This window comes from Heloderma suspectum, chromosome W, assembly GCF_057233095.1.
Source record: "Heloderma suspectum isolate Gila_16-S chromosome W, 16-S_ref, whole genome shotgun sequence".
NCBI classification, from domain to species: domain Eukaryota; kingdom Metazoa; phylum Chordata; class Lepidosauria; order Squamata; family Helodermatidae; genus Heloderma; species Heloderma suspectum.
Window position 1 is genome coordinate 28,538,007 of NC_139475.1, and position 19,870 is coordinate 28,557,876.

General features: G+C 48.1%; 1 protein-coding gene across 1 annotated transcript in view; it reads right to left on the reverse strand.

Moving 5' to 3' along the window:
* Window positions 1-3,072: 3,072 nt before the first annotated feature.
* The window catches only part of LOC146333956 (CUGBP Elav-like family member 5), a 126,584-nt gene continuing 109,786 nt past the window's right edge, over window positions 3,073-19,870 (reverse strand). The window contains exons 8-12 of the mRNA XM_084825399.1: window positions 14,145-14,291; window positions 12,651-12,713; window positions 10,204-10,287; window positions 8,377-8,520; window positions 3,073-3,200 (exon numbers count right to left, since the gene is read on the reverse strand). Of these exons, the coding sequence (XP_084681525.1) occupies window positions 3,073-3,200; window positions 8,377-8,520; window positions 10,204-10,287; window positions 12,651-12,713; window positions 14,145-14,291 (566 nt within the window). The remainder of the gene's footprint in view (window positions 3,201-8,376; window positions 8,521-10,203; window positions 10,288-12,650; window positions 12,714-14,144; window positions 14,292-19,870) is intronic.

Consider the following 19,870-nt stretch of genomic DNA (forward strand, 5'->3'; position numbering starts at 1 on the left):
AAGAGGAAGGCGCTGAGGCGAGGAAAAATGCCGCGAGGATACTCCTTGGGAAAGGGGGACTGTTAGGAGCAGAAGAACTAGACGTCGCTCGGCGGCAGTGGAGGCAGTGGGGCTGTGGAGCCGGTCCCAGGTACTTGGGGATGAGACTGGGGGGCAGCCTGTGGAGGAAGAAGTGCGGGGGACCCCGCAGGAGCGCGAGCAAGAGGCTGAAGGTCAGCCAAGCAGAGGCCCTGAAACCCAGGCCTACGACAACAGGAAGAGAAGAGGGGGAGGAGGGGGAGACTCCTTGCCGCGTGGGATTGTACCCTGGATTCTAGGAAAGCTGATTTTAATAAACTCAGAACAATGATCAGTAAGGTCCCATGGCAAGTGACGCTAATGAGAAAAGGAGTCCAAGATGGGTGGGAGCTTTTAAAAAAGGAAATTCTCAAGGCACAATTACAAACAATTCCAACCAGAAGAAAAGGCAGAAGACAACAGAAGAAGCCAATGTGGCTTCACAAAAAGCTTAGCGATGACCTGAAAACAAAAAAGGACACGTAGAGGAAGTGGAAGGAAGGCCAAGCAACAAGGGAAGAGTACAGGCAGGTAGCACAGAATTGCAGGGATGGCGTCAGGAAGGCTAAAGCTGAGAACGAGCTGAGGTTAGTGAGGGATGCCAAAAGCAACATAAAGGCTTTCTTCAGCTACGTGCATAGTAAAAGGCGGAGGAAGGAAATGGTGGTTCGACTATTAAATAAGGATGGCAAAATGATAACAGATGACAAAGAAAAGGTGCTCAATTCCTACTTTGGCTCAGTCTTCTCCCAAAAGAGGGTCTATGAGCCTCCTGGCAAAGGCGAAGTACAGGCTGAAGGGGCAGGATTGCAGCTTAAGATCGATAGGCATACAGTCAAGGAACACCTAATTACTTGGAATGAGTTCAAATCTCCAGGGCCAGATGAGCTGCACCCTAGAGTAATAAAGGAACTGGCAGAAGAACTCTCAGAACCGCTGTCTATTCTCTTTGAGAAATCATGGACGACGAGGGAAGTGCCAGATGACTTGAGGAGGGCTCATGTTGTCCCTATCTTCAAAAAGGGTAAAAAGGAGGAACCTGGGAACTACAGACCAGTCAGTGTGACATCAATCCCTGGGAAAATTCTGGAGCAGATGATAAAGCAATCCATCTGTAAGCACCTTGAAAACAATGCCGTGATTCCTCGAAGCCAACATGGATTTGTCAAGAAGAAATCCTGCCAGACAACTCTGATCTCATTTTTTGATCAAGTAACCTCCCTTGTGAACTGTGGGAATGCTGTAGACATAATATACCTCGACTTCAGCAAGGCTTTCAACAAAGTGCCCCATGATATCCTGATGAGCAAACTAGCTCAAAGTGGGCTAGAGGAAACAACGATCCAGTGGATCCACAGGTGGCTACAGAATGGGACTCAAAGAGTGCTTCTCAATGGGATCTTCTCAAACTGGGGAGAGGTAACGAGCAGGGTGCCACAGGGCTCAGTCCTGGGCCCAGTGCTCTTCCACATTTTTATCAATGACTTGGAAGAGGAGGTGCAGGGAATGCTGATCCAATTTGCAGATGACACAAAATTGGGCGGGATAGCTAATACCCTGGAAGACAGAAACAAAATTCAAAGTGATCTGGATAGACCGGAGCACTGGGAAGAAAACAACAGAATGACATTTAATAGGGATAAATGCCAAGTTCTGCACCAAGAAAAAAGAAACCAAATGCACAGTTACAAGATGGGGGATACACGGCACATAAACACTACAAACGAGAAGGATCTTGGAATTGTTGTTGATCACAAGCTGAATATGAGCCAACAATGTGATGTGGCTGCAAAAAAGGCCAATGTTCTTTTGGGCTGCATTAATAGAAGCATAGCTTCCAAATCCCAGGAAGTACTAATTCCCCTCTACTCACCACTGGTTAGGCCTCATCTGGAGTACTGTGTCCAGTTCTGGGCACCACACTTTAAGAAGGATGCAGACAAACTGGAGAGGGTTCAGAGGAGGGCAACAAAGATGATCAGGGGACTGGAAACAAAGCCCTATGAGGAGAGACTGAAAGAACTGGGCATGCTTAGCCTTGAGAAGACTGGGGGGGAGATAGGATAGCGCTCTTCAAGGACTTGAAAGGTTGTCACAGACAGGAAGGCCAGGATCTCTTCTCCATCATCCCAGAGTGCAGGAGATGGAATAATGGGCTCAGGTTACAGGAAGCCAGATTCCGGCTGAACATCAGGAAGTACTTCCTGACTGTCAGAGCAATACGATAGTGGACCTGATTGCCTAGGGAGGTGACGGGCTCTCCCACACTGGAGGCATTCAAAACGAGGCTGGACAGCCATCTGTCAGGGATGCTCTGACCTGGATTCCTGCATTGAGCAGGGAGTTGGACTCGATGGTCTTACAGGCCCCTTCCAACCCTACTATTCTATGATTCTATGAATGTGTTCTAGTCTTGGGGATGCTGAAGTCAGCATCTCTCAACCCCACATGCTGGCTTTGAATTATACAGCCGAGTTGGACAAATTCCTGGAGGAGATGGCTATCAATGGCTGCTAGTCCTGATGGCTCTGTGCTACCTCCAGTATCAGAGGCAGGATGTCTGTGTACACCAGTGGCTGGGGAACAAGGGCGGGAGGGTGCTGTTGCACTCCTCTCCTGCCTGTGGGTTTCCCATGGGCAGCTGGTTGGCCGCTGTGTGAACAGAATGTTGGACTAGATGGACCCCTGGCCTGATCCAGCAGGGCTCTTCTGATGTTCTTATGAAAGGAAGAGACCTGACCTGCTGCTCTCTGTAACTCAGTAGGGGTTGGCAGAAGGTTACTTTTGGCCAATGTTGGGAGGACGTCTGGACTCCGTGGACAGGCTGACTGACTTACCCAATGACCTCTGAGGGCCAGAGCCTTGGATGAGATCTCTAGAACATCACAGAGATGTTTAAAACCATTTTTGCACAGTGGGCCATTTCGTGTTCACTGCCCATTAGTGGAAGCAGGAGAAAAGTCATTTGGAAGGTTGCATTGCACAGTTCCCATTGCAAATCCACATACGCACCCATCAGTAGGGGTGGCTAGCATCCTTGGGCCGTTTCAACTGCACCTTCAACCTTTTCATGCCAATTTGGAATCCGTTCATAGCCTGGATGGCTGTCTGGGCACTCGATGGGTTGTCAAAACTCACAAAACCTGAAAGAGAGGGGAGAACTATCCAACAACAGCCGTCCCCCCTTTCTGTGTGTGTGTGTGTGTGTGTGTGTGATGCTTCAATTAATTTTCTTTAGGAATACACCTAGAGATTCTGCCCTCAAGAATGCTGAGCCCCTGTTGAGACAGAAAAACTGACACACAGGCACATACTGAATGTCTTTGGGCATTTGAGAATCCAACTTGGGGTCCTATAATCCACTCCAAACTGAATTCCTTTGTTCCACTTATTGCTGCTCCAGATAATGCCAGACTTTGGGGGTTCTGAAGGCTGTTGGGAATTACTGGGACTGGTGCAACTGAACAGCGATGGAAACTCCACCTCCTTCTTCCTTTAAAAAATATCCTATAGACTAATAGCAAACTCAATTCTCCAAGTGCCGATCCCAATAGTGCCAAAATTGCACCATCCACGCCCAAGAGAGAGGTATCAGCTGGACTGGGGGAACCCCAAGATTTGCAGGCATACAAGAAATCGGGGCGGGGGGGAATCACTCACTGTCTCTCAGTCTAACTTAATTCATAGTGAAGGTTAAAAACGTGTGTATGGGGGCAGGGGAAGAGCCATGTATCTTTCCCTGAGCACCTCCGAAGAAGAGTGGGGTCAAAAAACCTCATAAATAATAGAGGCCAATGCTTGTCTCTGCAACAAGTAGATTGTCTGGCCCTTGTTGCTGGACAGCTGTGGTCACTTGAAGACAATATTCACATGCACATTATAAACAAGTTCTAGACTGGAAATTAAAATAGGACTGCTGTCCTAGGCTGAATCTACACATAGCAGTTATACCGTTATCGTACCGTTATCATAACTATTGGTGCCCATTCATGTCATGTGTACCAAGAGGTATGATAACGGTATAATTGCTATGTGTAGATTCAGCCTAGTTAACTCCATCAAAATAAATAGGACCTGTTTTCTTTTCCAACTGATAATCAACATCCTTTGGGATTGGCCATGCTCAGTGTTCATTGAGATGTTTTTGGGGTGTATTTTTTTGTCCAATTAAGTTGTGTGTGGGTGTTGTATTTATGCATACCTCAGGGTTCCCCAGAGCATGCTGATACTGCCCTCTTTTTCTCCATGGCCCTGTTTTGGATCCAATCCTGTCTGCACTTACCACTTAAATGTGGCATTAGAGGGAATTATATAATTGCAGCTGACAAAATCAGAGTATTACAGTCCCCTAAATACTTAGCATTGAAATGCAACAGGGGTGGGCAACTTGTGGCCCTCCAGAAGTTTCGGCCTACAGCTCCCATCAGCCCTAGCCAGCAGAGCCAATACAGTATAAGAGAGAATGTTCCTTTTCTACACTCAGTCAGAACCTTTAATAAGTCTACTAAAATGGGCTCAAGCTACAGGAAGCCATATTCCGGCTGAACATCAGGAAAAACTTCCTGACTGTCAGAGCAGTATGACAATGGAACCCATTCCCCAGGGAGGCGGTGGGCTCTCCCACACCGGAGGCATTCAAGACGAGGCTGGACAGCCATCTGTCGGGGATGCTCTGACCTGGATTCTTGCACTGAGCAGGGGGTTGGACTCGATGGTCTTGTAGGCCCCTTCCAACCCTGCTATTCTCTGATTCTATGAAAATTGATGACAAAATAGAGATTTCGAACTTTCCAGTCTTCTGTATGACTCCTTTTTAGAGTCTGCATTAGCCTTCCCTAACCAGACACCTTCCAGATGTGTTGGACTACAATTCCCATCAACTATGAAAGTTGTAGGCTAACACATCTGAAGGGTACTCGGTTGGGAAAGGCTGGTCTATAGAATTATGAAATGTAACCCACATTTTTCAGAAACCTATCTTTATATTATTATTATTATTATTATTATTATTATTATTATTATTATTATTATTATTATTATTATTATTATATTTATTAATACCCCGCCTTTTTCCCAGTACTGGGACACAAGGCGGCTTACAAAAATTAAAACATATACAATTAAAACAAATGAAAATACACAAAAGTTAAAATATAAATTAAATAACAATGTAATTAAAATTATATTAAAACGTTAAAACAGCATTTTAAAACAGCATTTTAGCAGCTTGCCCCCAGGTGCCAACTATGTCCCAAAGGCCTGCTGGAACAAGAATGTTTTAGTCTGCCTCCAGAAACACATCAAGGAGGGAGCCATCCTAGCCTCCCTGGGAAGGGTGTTCCACAGCCGTGGGGCAGCCACCAAGAAGGCCTTCTCCTGGGTTCCACCAAATGTGCCAGTGACAGTGGTGGGACTTAGAGAAGGGCCTCCCCAGAGGATCTCAGGACACGGGCAGGTTCATAAGGGAGGATATGGTCTTTCAGGTAACCTGGACCAGAGCCGTATAGGGCTTTATAGGTCATAGCCAGCACTTTGAATTGTGCCCAGAAACAGACCGGAAGCCAGTGAAGCTGTTTTAACAGGGGAGTTGTATGCTCCCTGTAACCAGCCCCAGTCTGGCAGCAGCTCTTCGAACAAACTGCAGTTTCCAAACACTCTTCATAGGCAGCCCCACGTAGAGCGCGTTGCAGTAATCCAAACGGGATGTAACTAAGGCATGTGTCACCGTGGCCAGATCAGACATCTCCAGGAATGGCCGCAGTTGGCGCACTGGTTTTAACTGTGCAAAGGCACTCCTGGCCACTGCTGAAACCCGAGCATCCAGGCTTAGGGCTGAATCCAGGTGCACCCCCAAACTGCGAACCTGAGTCTTCAGGGGGAGTGGAACCCCATCCAACACAGGCTGAATCCCTATTCCCTGGTTTGCCTTTTGGCTGACGAGGTGCACCTCTGTCTTGTCTGGATTAAGTTTCAATTTGTTCTCCCTTATCCAGTCCATTACTGATGCCAAGCACTGGTTAAGGACAGTAACAGCTTCCTTGGAATCTGGTGGAAAGGAGTAGTGGAGCTGGGTGTCATCAGCATATTGGTGGCACCGAACTCCAAAACTCCAGACAACCTCTCCCAGCAGTTTCATGTAGATATTAAATAGCATGGGGGATGGGACAGAACAGAATCCTGAGGGACCCCGCAAGCTGACGGCCACGGAGTTGAACAGGCATCCCCCAACACCACCTTCTGAGTTTGCCCCGCTAGGAAGGAATGGAGCCACTGTAAAACAGTACCCCCAAGCCCCATCCCAGTGAGGCATCCCAGAAGAATACCATGGTCGATGGTATCGAATGCCGCTGAGAGGTCCAGCAGAACTAACAGGGACACACTCGCCCTGTCCAGTTCCCGCCGTAGGTCATCCACCAAGGCGACCAAAGCTGTCTCCGTCCCATACCCAGGCCTGAAACCAGATTGAAATGGATCAAGATAATCTGTTTCATCCAGGAACCCCTGGAGCTGGGAAGTTACCACATGCCCTAATACCTTGCCCCAAAATGGGACGTTAGAGACTGGACGATAGTTTTCTAGTATGGTGGGATTCAGGGAAGGCTTCTTCAACAGAGATTTCACAACCACCTCTTTTAAGCATAATGGAACAATACCTTGTTCCAAAGAGGCATTAACCACTCCCGTTATCTACTCAGCCAGTCCTCCTCTGGCCTCTTTAAGAAGCCAGGAGGGGCAAGGATCCAGCATACACATGGTGGCTCTCTCCGCTCCAAGGATCCTGTCCACATCCTCAGGCTGCACAAATTGAAAAGAATCCATCAACACTGAACAAGCAGGAGCCAAAGTGACATCCACAGGATCTGCATCAACTACAGCATCCAAGTCAGAACGGATCCGAGCGATTTTATCAGCGAAGTGCTGAGCAAATTGTTCACAGAGGGCTGTTGAGTGGTCAGAATTTTTATCACATGGGCCAGGATGTAGAAGTCCGCTGGCCAGCTCCCTGCAGATGCAGCGGTGGCAGAAAAGAAAGACTTCTTTGCTGCCCTCACTGCCACAGAGTAGGCATTCAAATAAGCTCTAGCCCGTGTTCAATCAGACTCGTTCCGAGTTTTCAGCCAACGTTGCTCTAGTCTCCGTTTCATTCGCTTCATCGCTGCCAGTTCCCTAGAGAACCAGGGTGCTGGTTTGGCTTCACTCCGTGAGAGGGGACACTCAGGAGCAATTGTGTCCACCCCCTGGCCATCTCCTTATTCCAGAGATCAGCCAGGGCTTCGACAGAATCGCCTGCCGAGGCAGTAGGAAAATGCCCAAGAGCCCTCAGGAAACCATCTGAATCCATCAGCCAGCTTAATCGGTCCCCCACCCCTGCAGAGGCACTGAGTTCCACTACCCCACCAGGTAGTGATCTGTCCATGATAACGGAACAACAGAAAGTTCCTCCACACCCAGATCACCGTCATCCTGCCCAGCATAGAAAACTAGGTCTAGAGTGTGTCCTGCTGTATGAGTGGGGCCAGAAACAACTTGGGACAGACCCATGGTCGTCATGGAGGACATGAAGTCCTGAGCCACTCCCGACAGGGCAGCCTCAGCATGGATGTTGAAGTCTCCCAGCAGAACAAGCCAAGGGGACTCACCGCCACCGAGATCACCCCGGCTAGCTCAGGAAGGGAGACTGTTGGGCAGCGGGGTGGGTGGTACACCAACAGAATCCCTATTCTGTCCCGGGCAACCACTTTTAAGTATACACACTCAAACCCAGTAGAGTGTAGTCCAGGGCACCTGGTGAGGGGGATAGTATCAGGATAGACCACTGCAACTCTGCCCCCCCTGCCCCCCAGGTCTAGCCTGCTGTACTACAGAAAACCCTGGGGGACAAGGCTGAGATAGATTAACACCCCCAGCTTCATCCAACCAGGTCTCTGTAATACATGCCAGGTCGGCATGCTCATCCAGGATCAAGTCCTGGGTGGCTGCTGTCGTACCATTCACCAACCTGGCATTCACCAACAGTATTTTCAACCCAGGGGGGCTGCTGCCAAGGCTATCAAGGTTATTTGTATATAAAGGGTTCACGTTTTCCACTGATGCAGAGATATTATCAAATCTCCAACCCCCAAAAGGTGAAGCCACAGACAAGTGAGGTCACACACAACCCAACAGCTATCTTTGCTTTAATATGGCTTCTGCAATAGCACAAAAGACGGTTTTGCATTTGTGGGAGTCTTCCAGGTCTGCCAGTCTGTGCCCACCGCCTTGCCACCCGACACACACACACCAACACTATTTTTCTCCCTCCCTCCTTGGCTTGCTCACCGAAACATTTGCTCTGGTTCGTAGCCCGGTCCATGAACACTTTGGAGGAGATGATATTCCCAAAGGGAAGGAACATTTGCATCAGCTCATTGTCACCAAACTCTTGAGGGAGGTGGTAGATAAAGAGATTGCATCCTTCTGGACCTGTAGATAGAAAGGCAGTATGGTGTAATGGTTAGTGTTGGGTATGTTTAGCCTGGAGAAGAGAAGATTAAGGGGAGGCATGATTTCCTTCTTCAGATATTTGAAGGGCTGTCACAAAGATGATGGAGCAAATTTGTCCTCTGTCGCTCCAGAGGGTAAGGCCCGAACCAACAGGTTTAAAATTACACAGTAGGGGATTTCAACTAAGCGCTAGGAAGAACAGTATGTGCTCTTTGACCATGGAAGAGACTGCTTCAGAAGGTGACAGAGTCTCCATCATTAGAGGTTTTTAAGCAGAAGCTGGATGGCCACCCATCAGGAATGCTTTGGTTTTGGATATCCTGCATTGGCATGGGGTTAGACTAGATGTTCTTTGAGGAACCTTCCACTTCTGTGCTTCTAGGAGTGCCAGACTAGGACCAGGGAGACCCAGGTTTGAATTCCTGGTCAGCAATGAAGTTCACTGGGTGACTATGGGTCAGTTGCACTCTCTCTCAGGCCAACCTACTTCACAGGACTATTGTGAGGACAGAATAGGGCAGGGGGGAATGGAACCATGCACACTGCCCTGAGCTATGCAGAGAAAGGCTAGAATAAAAGTGTAAAATTAGGGGTTGCAGCAGAGCAAAGGCCCATTAAACCCTTACCAGTGGAGGCTGGTGTCAGTGGGGTGGTGAATCTGCTCCGGGTTTCAGTCAGAACTCTAAAGGAGCCATCCAAGGTGCTTTGAGAGCTCCTCCTGCTTTGCACCTTGGAGAGCTCTTTCAGAGTTCTGACTGAAACCTGGAGCAGATTCACCACCCTACTGACATCAGAGCCACCAGCCTCCGCTGACCCTTACCCAAAGAGGTTGAGGACCAAGATCAGCTGTTAAAAAAGCAACCAGACACACCAGCCTTGTAGCAGGAATTGCTAAGCCGATGTGGCAGGCAAGTGTCGAGAAATGTCACAAAAAGCTTAAATAAGTGTGTGTGCATGCGCGTGCCTGTGTGTGTAAGGGGTGGGGGGTCCTTTTCTCCACAATGTGCCCCAATTGTCATGCCTCTCCACCTCTCACTTAGGACATACCTGGAACAGGATGGGATCTCCTAGGAGGAGGCCTTTATTGCTGTCTGAAACCCATAGGGGGAGTCAGGGGACACTGCCTGTTGCCTTCCCCCAATGTCACCACCCAGGAAGATGCCCTGCTTAGGGAGGGTGCCGATTCAGGGGAAACTTCACACCCTGAGAGGTCCCACCCACTCCTCAGGTCCAGCATGGTCTCCTTCTCCAAGGTCCCCTACAGCAGAGGTGGTGGCAAGTCTGTGTACCTGTCTGGCAGCATGAGGCCTCCCAACCCCAAGGCCTGCTCACGAGGAGAAAGCCAGATGTGCCATATGCTCCAGATTAGGGCCTTGCCAACACTCCATGGGTCAGCAGGACCAGTAATAAATCTGCTTAGCTGGTGACCAACAGTTGCTGAAGCAGTGCCTCATCCTGCCCAGCTCCCAGTGACTCTTTAGCTGGACAGCAGCCCTGCTATACAGGAAGGAAACGCTGCCCTCTGACCTGCTGGACAGCTCCCTGGGAAGACAGGAAGCTGAGCCACCCAGTCGTGGTGGTAGTAGTGGGATGCCAACTTGGTCTTTTTTACCCACCCTTCCCTTCAATGCCCCACGCATTTGTACCCAGAAGTGGACTTACCCTCTCGCTGCTGTTGCTGAATTATTGGAAGTGGCTGTGGAATTGCCTGAGCTACTGGGGCGATGGTTGTGGCTGGGTAAACGGCTGCATGGGGCAAGAAAGGAAAGGCAGTGTTCATGGAAGCTACTGTAGTGTTGGGGTTGAGTGACTGCGCTGACAACCCTGGAAGTCACCAGTTCAAACCCCACAAGGGCCATAAACTCATTGAGGTAATCTGAGGTGAGCTGCTGCTGCTGTTCTCCTAACTTCAAGCCCCTGTCTGTGGATACTAGTGGCCTACCGTACAGGCCTGTGATATGGATTGCCAATGCGTGTGAGGCATTTAGAACACCCAGGAAGTGCTATAGCCATCCTTGCTGTTGGTAGTATATTCAGCTTCCATTCTACAGGCAGAGATCCATAAACTTGTCACTGTTTCAGACTTTCCTAGGTCATGTATACTACGGTCAGGGAAAGAGCTGTCAGCATGGTGGCCCCCTTCCTGTGGAACTCCCTGCCTCTGGAGGTCAGGCAGGCACCAACATTGTGTTGCTTTCAGCGCTTCCTGAAGGCATTGTTATTTTGAGAGGCCTTCCTGCAGTGACTGGCCACAGTTTATTAAGTTCAGAATTTGTTTCTTTTAAAATGTTTTGATTGTTTTAACATGAAGTTTTATTTTTGTATCTTTGCTGTTCACTGCTCCGAAATCTTTTAATGTGGAGTGGTATATAAATATTGTGGGGCCGCAGTGGCTTGGTGGTTAAGACGCTGAACTGCAGACTGGAAGGTTGGCAGGTCAGCAGTTCAAGACCCGAGTGCCGCGTGACGGAGTGAGCTCCCGTCTTCAGTCCCAGCTCCTGCCAACCTAGCAGTTCGAAAGCAAGAAATTGCAAGTAGGTAAATAGGTACCGCCTCGGCGGGAAAGGTAACAGCGTTCCGTGCACCTGGGTGTTCAGTCATGCCGGCCACATGACCACGGAAGCGTCTTCGGACAGCGCTGGCTCTTCGGCTTAGAAACGGGGATGAGCACCGCACCCTAGAGTCGGACACGACTGGTTGGGGACGCCTTTACCTTTTTATATAAATATTGTAAATGAATGAATGAATGAATGAATGATGGGAACTGTAGTCCAAAACATCTGGAGGGCCCCATGTTGCGTATCCATGCACAAATGCCTCTGCTTAAAGATCTGTCTAGTTATCTGGAGATCTACTTGTGGACCAAATATCAGCTTTCTCAGTTGTATGGAAGTACCCCAACCATTTTGACCCCCACCCTGCATGAATCAGGGAAGAACCTAATAGCCCAAGAACTGCCACTGTAGAAGTCCACCCACTGACCAACCAATGGGATCCACATTAACCTGTATGGCTCAGGTGGAAAGGAGACACCAAAAAGAGGTGATTTGAGCAATGACATATGTACAGCCCCGCTTGTTGCACAGAAACTCTCAGTGACGGACAGTGGATGTTTGGAGGTGTCCCTTACTGGGACACCTCCAAACCACCAGAACGCCATCACCAAGACTTTCCATGTAAGGGGTTGGGCTGCACAGATGTTATTGCTCAAGTAATTGCTTAGCACAACAGGAGGTGCTGGCTACACACATTGTAGCAGAAAGAATCACCACAAGAAAATCAAATAATGCAAGTGGGGCCCTGCAACAAAATGCTGCAATATACCCTTAGCCCCTAAAAGGAGTGCCTTTGTTGCTGGCCAGATAGGTAGCCAGACATTCCCTCCTCCAGGACACTATAAACTGTTTGGTGCTAAAGAAGGCCCTTCTCAGTTTTTTGTTTTTCTTTTCCAACTGACACTTAACATTCTGTGGCTCTTGGAGGCCTCCAAGCATGTTCATTCTTCATTGGGCTGTTTTTTCTTGTGGGTGTAGAGTGTCCCCCCTCCTTTGTTTTTTCAAAATGTTTTGGACTTTGGCATACCATGGGGTCCCCTGAGTTACCTCACTCTTGTTCTCAGAGGCCCCATTTTGGCTCTAATTCTGTCAACACTCAACCATCTGTGTTCACTATTAGAGGGAAGAAGTGGCACCTGCAACAAAATGTTGCAGCATATCTTCAACCCAGAGGAATGCATTTGTTCAGGATTCCAGCCAGCCAGGATACTATAAGGTGTATGGAGGTCAAGCAGTGCATTATCCCTGCTTTTTCTGTTTTTCTTTTCCAATGGCAGCTGAGCATGCTAAGGCCTAATTGGGCTGGGCAGGTGGGGGTAGGGTTTTTAATCCCTTAGATTTTTTTTAATGATTTGTTGTATTTCTGCAAACCTCAGGTTCTCCCAAGCATGCGGATATCTCCCCATCATGTTGACATCTCCTCCTTGTTTCTCAGTGGTCCTATTTTAGGCTCCAGTCCTGTCAGCACTCAACCATCAGAGTTTACTATTAGAGTGATTTATGTAAAGTAGCCCCAACAGTGTCAAAAGAAGAGTATTCTATCAGCAAAGGTACCTGCATACTGCTGCACTCCAGTGAAGGCTGGGTGGAGAGTCTCTGCTACCAATGGGTTCTGGGCTAAAGCAAGAGAGAATTTTTGTTTAAAGGAGGAGAAGGGAAATCATGTGACTCAAATGAGCTGGAACTCCCAAAAATTAAAACCAGGGAGTTCAGAACTGGACCTGGATTTGCAATGACATTTCTCTCCATTGCTCAAACAAAGCAGTTGAATCCAAAACTCTATTTAAGTAACTTTTGCTAGGGGCAAAGTTCTTAGAATAGTGGGGCACTATCAGGAGCAAAGGATCATAATAATACATTTGGGGATCTCCTGGGTGCATTTGCACCCCAATCCTCCAAGTTGGGATGCTTGCTTGGGGATGAGGGGTCTTTGCCACCCACAATGGCTTCTGCATTCATTTCCATGTTTGCCTTGCCATGAAGGGGGAAGCCCCTCCCCGCCAGAGATCTGAGTGCAGCATGGCACACATATGGATCCCTGGATCACAGTGTTGGTGGCTCTCAGATAAATTTATACTTTGTTCTCCCAAAATAAGACTAAGGGTGCTTCCAGACGAGGCTTTTATGGTGCAACTGCCTGCCCCATTCATGGGATTTTCCAGATGATGACAGAGAGGCTGTGCTAAGGAAGTTGAGAGGGGGGAAGTGGGGCCATTCCACCATCCATGCTGAGGCAATTTTTTTCCTCTTCCCTCCCCACTCTTTTTCCTTGTGTGTTGTGCCTTTTTCAATTGTAAGCCTGCAGGCAGGGACTGTCTCGTTTTACAGATTCTATATAACCCACTCTAACCTGAGGAGCAGGGGAAAAAGTTTGGAAAAGAGGAGGGTTGGGGGAGACTTGACAGAGGTGTACAAAATTATGCCTGGTGTGGAGAATGTGGAGAGGGAGACATTGTTCTCCCTCTCTCAAAATGCGAGAAGCCAGCGGGGTCGTCCCATGAAGCTGATGGGTGGGAGATGCAGGACAGGTAAAAGGATGTCCCCCTTTACGCAGCGCAGAGTTCAGCTGTGGAATTCGCTAGGCCAGGATGCAGTGATGGCCACCAATGTGGATGGCTTTAAAAGGGGGGTGGACACATTCCTGGAGGAGGAGGAGGCTGTCCATAGCTACTGGTCCTGACGGCTAGGTGCTGCCTCCAGTGCCAGGGGCAGCGAGGCTGTGTACACCAGTTGCTGGGGGACATGGGCGGGAGGGTGCTGTTGCGCTCATGCCCTGCTTGTGGGTTGACAGCTGGTTGGCCCCTGTGTGAACAGAATGCTGGACTGGATGGACCCTGGGTCTGATCCAGCAGGGCTCTTCTGATGGACTTATGGAAAATACTTTAAATAAATACTTAATCTATAAACCATGCCTTTTTTCCTACAATAAAAAACCCAAGAGGGGGGAAAAGGTGTACAATGTCTTTTGACGGTTAGTGCTAGGAGCCCTCCATCTGGAAGCACCCCAAGTCTGCTCTTGATTGGTGAAGCAGAAGATTCCCCTTATACCTGTGCAGGGCACAAGCCCATTCGCATAGACTGCTTCCAGGGTGGGATGGCTGCTAGGGACCGGCAGCACTCCAGCAAAGCTGTTGCTGATGGGTGTGACCAGCCCCGGAACAGCAGTTGTGCCCAAAAGAGGAGGCAAGTGTAACCCTGCAGATTGGAGACAAGAAAAGAAAGGCTGATGATGGATGCAACTTTTTTTTACAGCTATGGGGGGAATTTGGGACTCAACCCCACTGCATTCAATTCAGAGTGTTGCTAGGCACTTAAAAAGATTTGGGACCACTCTTTCTGCTGGCATCAGTGAAAGGTTCCCCCCAAGCTTAATCACCAAATGGAGGGGGGAATTGGGGGTCCTACAGTGCACAAGAAAAGGAAGGTAAACCCCTTGCACCCCAATGGTGTCCCTCCTAGAAATCCCCCTCTACATATCAGCTAAGCTCAGGATAAACCACCCATTGGGAGCAATGGAAGGATGTTTTGCTAAGCTTAATTGGTGGAGAGATGGGGGGCCATTGCAGAATGTGGGGAGGGGGATTAACTCTTCTCTCCCCAGTTACAATCCCCCTTAAAAATTGCCCCCTGCATGGCAATTAAACTGAGAAAAAAAATTCCACTGGCAACAATGGACATTTAGAGCTTGGAGGAACAGATCCAGGGCCATGGGAAATAGATTCAGGCTGGAGTCCCCATGGCCCCAGGCCTAAGCAATAGCCCTGATTCAATCCAAATGTACCTTTCCTCATCAGAAGCTGCCTTATACCAGGGCATACTATTTGTCCATCTAGCACTGGGGCAGGGAACCTTTTCCCTATCAGCAGCCATTGACCCACAGGAAGGGCTAGTCCAAGGCATTTTGCTGCCTCAGACGGAACAGCAAATGGTGCCCCTCCCCCACCAAGTCAAGGTGCATAGGATGCAAACCAGGCACATTATTTGGACACATGCGGCAGAAAATCCTACAAGCGCCTTTCCTCATCTCTAGCAGTAAAAATACAATACTAGCAAACCCAATAGCTAACAATTTGCTGCCCCTTTAAATCTGCTGCCTCTCTCTGCCTCATGGTAGGGCTGGCCCTGTCCACAGGAAAAATCGATCAGGGGCAACACACAAAGTTAAAAATTGAAATATTTTGGGTGGGTGGGAGAAGACTTGTTCCTGCTTCGCGATCCAGTCATGTGATCCAGGTTTTAAAAAAATCCTCCAATGCTCATATTGGAACAAGGATAGCCCCCATGGCTCAGTTGTAGAGCACAGGCATAACATGTGGAAGTTCCCTGCTGGCTTCAGTCACCTCAGAGACCTTGCAGGTCTGCTGCCAATAGCTGCTGCTTGGTGGGCCCCATGGCCTGGCTCAGGAAAAGGCAGATGTGAATGTCCATGAGAAAATATTTCATTGCATTCATTTATGACATTTTATATTGCCCAATAGCCAAAGCTCTTTGGGCAGTTTACAAAGATTAAAAATCATTAAAATACATTATACATAGTATTAAAAAATTGATGTACAACATATAAACAGGCAGCATGCACACACAGACTCACATATATCTAAACCATTTCAAACCATCAACAATAAGAAAAATCCAGGACCTGATTAAAAAATCATCACAGGCTGCCAAATGCCTGAGAGAAGAGGAAGGTCTTAAGCTGGCATCAAAAAGATAACAGTGTTGGTGCCGGGCGGGCCTCACTGGGGAGATTGTTCCATAACGGGGGGGCGGGGGGGGGATGACCACGGAGAAGGCCCTCTCCCTTGTTGCCAACTTCTGGGCCTCCCTCGGAGGATACCCCTGGAGGAGGGCCTTAGATGATGAACATAGTGTATGGGTGGCTTCATGCTGGGAGAGGTGCTCCGTCAGGTACTATTTACAGCTACGGTCTTCCACTTTTATCGGAAGTGGTCAAGTATGTGTTTTGCTTGCAAAAGGTTCCAAGTTCAATCCTGGGATTAGACCAGGGATACAAAAAGTGTTGTATCCAAGTGCAAAGGAGCTCCAGCAAAGGAGATCGTTACCTTGTCGTGGTGCTGGAGCTTGAGCACCTCAATGACGCCATGAGCTAAACTGTGAAGGGATACCCAAGACAGGAAGGTCATGGCAGAGAGGTCAGACTAAATACGATCCCTGGGGAAGGAAACAGCAACCCACCCCAGTATTCTAGCCGTGAAAACTAAATGGATCAGTACAACCAGAGATATGTCGGTATACCGTTGGAAGATGGGACTCCCAGGCTGGAAGATGGTCAAAATGCTACTGGGGACAAACAGAGGATAAGTTCAACTAGCCCCAGGTGTGATGACGCAGCTAGCTCAAAGCCGAAAGGACAGCTAGCAGCTGACGGTGCTGGTGGTGAATGACAAATCTGATGTTCTAAAGATCAGCACACTATAGGAACCTGGAATGTAAGATCTATGAGCCAGGGCAAATTGGATGTGCTTATTGGGGAGATGTCAAGATTAAATATCGACATTTTGGGTGTCAGTGAACTGAAATGGACTGGAATGGGCCACTTCACATCAAATGACCACCACATCTACTACTATGGACAAGAGGCCCACAGAAGAAATGGAGTAGCCTTCATAATTAATAATAAAGTGGCTAAAGCAGTGCTTGGATACAATCCAAAAAATGGCAGAATGATCTCAATTCGAATTCAGGGTAAGCCATTTAACATCACAGTGATCCAAATATACGCCCCAACCACAGATGCTGAAGAAGCAGAAGTAGATCAGTTCTATGAGGATCTGCAGCACCTACTGGATAGTACGCCAAACAAAGATGTTATTTTCATTACAGGAGACTGGAATGCTAAGGTGGGCAGTCAAACGACACCTGGAGTTACAGGCAAGCATGGTCTGGGAGAACAAAATGAAGCGGGACATAGGCTGATAGAATTTTGCCAAGACAACTCACTGTGCATAACAAACACTCTCTTCCAACAACCTACAAGACGACTTTATACACGGACTTCAACAGACGGCCGACACCGAAATCAGATTGACTACATCCTTTGTAGCCAAAGGTGGCGGACATCTATGCAGTCGGTAAAAACAAGACCTGGAGCTGATTGTAGTTCAGATCACGAACTTCTTATTGCACAATTTAGAATCAGACTAAAGAGAATAGGGAAGACCCACAGATCAGTCAGATATGAGCTCACGAATATTCCTCATGAATATGCAGTGGAGGTGAAGAATAGCTTTAAGGGACTAGATTTAGTAGATAGGGTCCTGGAAGAACTATGGACAGAAGTTCGCAACATTGTTCAGGAGGCAGCAACAAAAAACATCCCAAAGAAGAAGAAAACCAAGAAGGCAAAATGGCTGTCTGCTGAGACGCTGGAAGTAGCCCAAGAAAGAAGGAAAGCAAAAGGCAACAGTGATAGGAGGAAATATGCCCAATTAAATGCAAAATTCCAGAGGTTAGCCAGAAGAGATAAGGCATTATTTTTAAACAAGCAAAGCGGAAGAAGAGAATAGAATAGGAAGGACAAGAGACCTCTTCCAGAAAATCAGAAACATCGGAGGGACATTCCAGGCAAAAATGGGTATGATCAAAAACAAAGATGGCAAGGACCTAACAGAACCAGAAGAGAGCAAGAAAAGGTGGCAAGAATATACGGAAGATCTGTACAGGAAGGATAATAATATCAGGGATAGATTTGACGGTGTGGTCAGTGAGCTAGAGCCAGACATCCTGAAGAGTGAGGTTGAATTGCTAATAACAAGGCAGCAGGAGATGACGGTATCCCAGCTGAACTGTTTAAAATCTTGCAAGATGAGGCTGTCAAGGTGATGCATGCCATATGCCAGCAAATTTGGAAAACACAAGAATGGCCAACAGATTGGAAAAAAACAACCTATATCCCCATACCAAAAAAGGGAAGCACCAAAGAACGTTCAAACTATCGAACAGTGGCACTTATTTCACATGCCAGTAAGGTAATGCTCAAGATCTTGCAAGGGAGACTCCAGCAATTCCTGGGACAAGAATTGCCAGATGTACAAGCTGGGTTTTGAAAAGGCAGAGGAACTAGAGACCAAACTGCCAATATCTGCTGGAGAATGGAGAAAGCCAGGGAGTTTCAGAAAAACATCTATTTCTGTTTTATTGACTATTCTAAAGCCTTTGACTGTGTGGATCATAACAAATGGTGGCAAGTTCTTGGTGGTATGGGGATACCAAGTCATCTTGTCTGCCTCCTGAGGAATCCGTATAATGACCAAGTAGCAATGGTAAGAACAGACCACGGAACAACGGACTGGTTTAAGATTGGGAAAGGAGCACGGCAGGGTTGTGTACTCTCACCCTACCTATTCAGCCTGTACGCAGAACACATCATGCGACGTGCTGCTGGGCTCGATGAAGCCAAGGCTGGAGTTAAAATCGCTGGGAGAAGCATTAACAATCTCAGCTATGCAGATGATACCACTCTGATGGCTGAAAGCGAGGAGGAGCTGAGGAACCTCATGACGAAGGTGAAAGAAGAAAGTGCAAAAGCTGGGTTGCAGTTAAACCTCAAAAAAACCAAGATTATGGCAACCAGCTTGACTGATAACTGGCAAATAGAGGGAGAAAACGTGGAGGCAGTGACAGACTTTGTCTTTCTAGGTGCAAAGATGACTGCAGACGCTGACTGCTGCCAGGAAATCAGAAGACGTTTACTTCTTGGGAGGAGAGCAACGACAAATCTTGATAAAATAGTAAAGAGCAGAGACATCACGCTGACAACAAAGGTCCGCATAGTGAAAGCAATGGTATTCCCCGTAGTAACCTATGGCTGCGAGAGCTGGACCGTAAGGAAGGCTGAGCGAAGGAAGATCGATCCATTTGAACTGTGGTGCTGGAGGAAAACTCTGAGAGTGCCTTGGACTGCAAGAAGATCAAACCAGTCCATACTCCAGGAAATAAAGCCAGACTGCTCACTGGAGGGAATGATATTACAGGCAAAACTGAAGTACTTTGGCCACATAATGAGAAGACAGGATATTCCGGAGAAGATGTTGATGCTTGGGAAAGTGGAAGGCAAAAGGAAGAGGGGCCAACCAAGGGCAAGATGGATGGATGATATTCTGGAGGTGATGGACTCGACCTTGGGGGAGCTGGGGGTGGCGACGGCTGACAGGAAACTCTGGCGTGGGCTGGTCCATGAAGTCACGAAGAGTTGGAAGCGACTGACCGAATAAACAACAAACAAAAAGTGTGGGTCACGCATGCCCCCTCTAAGCCATGTCTGGCAGCCTGCAGACCCCAAGCAGCTGCCACCACATAAAAAACCGGGGGGGGGGGGGTGATGACAGTCTAGAAACATGCTCTATAACTCCTGCCACTGATCAGAAATCTCTTTCCTAGAGTATGCCATGAAGCCCAGTTTTGAAGGGTTCCTGGAATGTTTCCTGGAATGCTCTTCCAGGATACTTCCTGGAATGCTCTAGGAACTATTGCACCTGTTCCTAGAGTGTTTTTTCCTTGATTGCATTGTGGTGGGTGGGGCGGGGTGGGGGCTTCAGTGCCTTGATGCTGTTGCTGCAAGACCAAGATCTGTTGCTGCTGGGGTGAGTGCGAGTGAGAAAAGTGCACATGTGTGATGCACATATGTGCAGCCCCCGCCACCCTAGCTGCCAGGCGATGCAGCCCGTGGGACCAGAAGGGTTGTGCACCCTTGGCTTAGACAATCCTGACCTATTGGGCCAATTTGGCAAGGTCCAATTTTTATTTAAATCAGC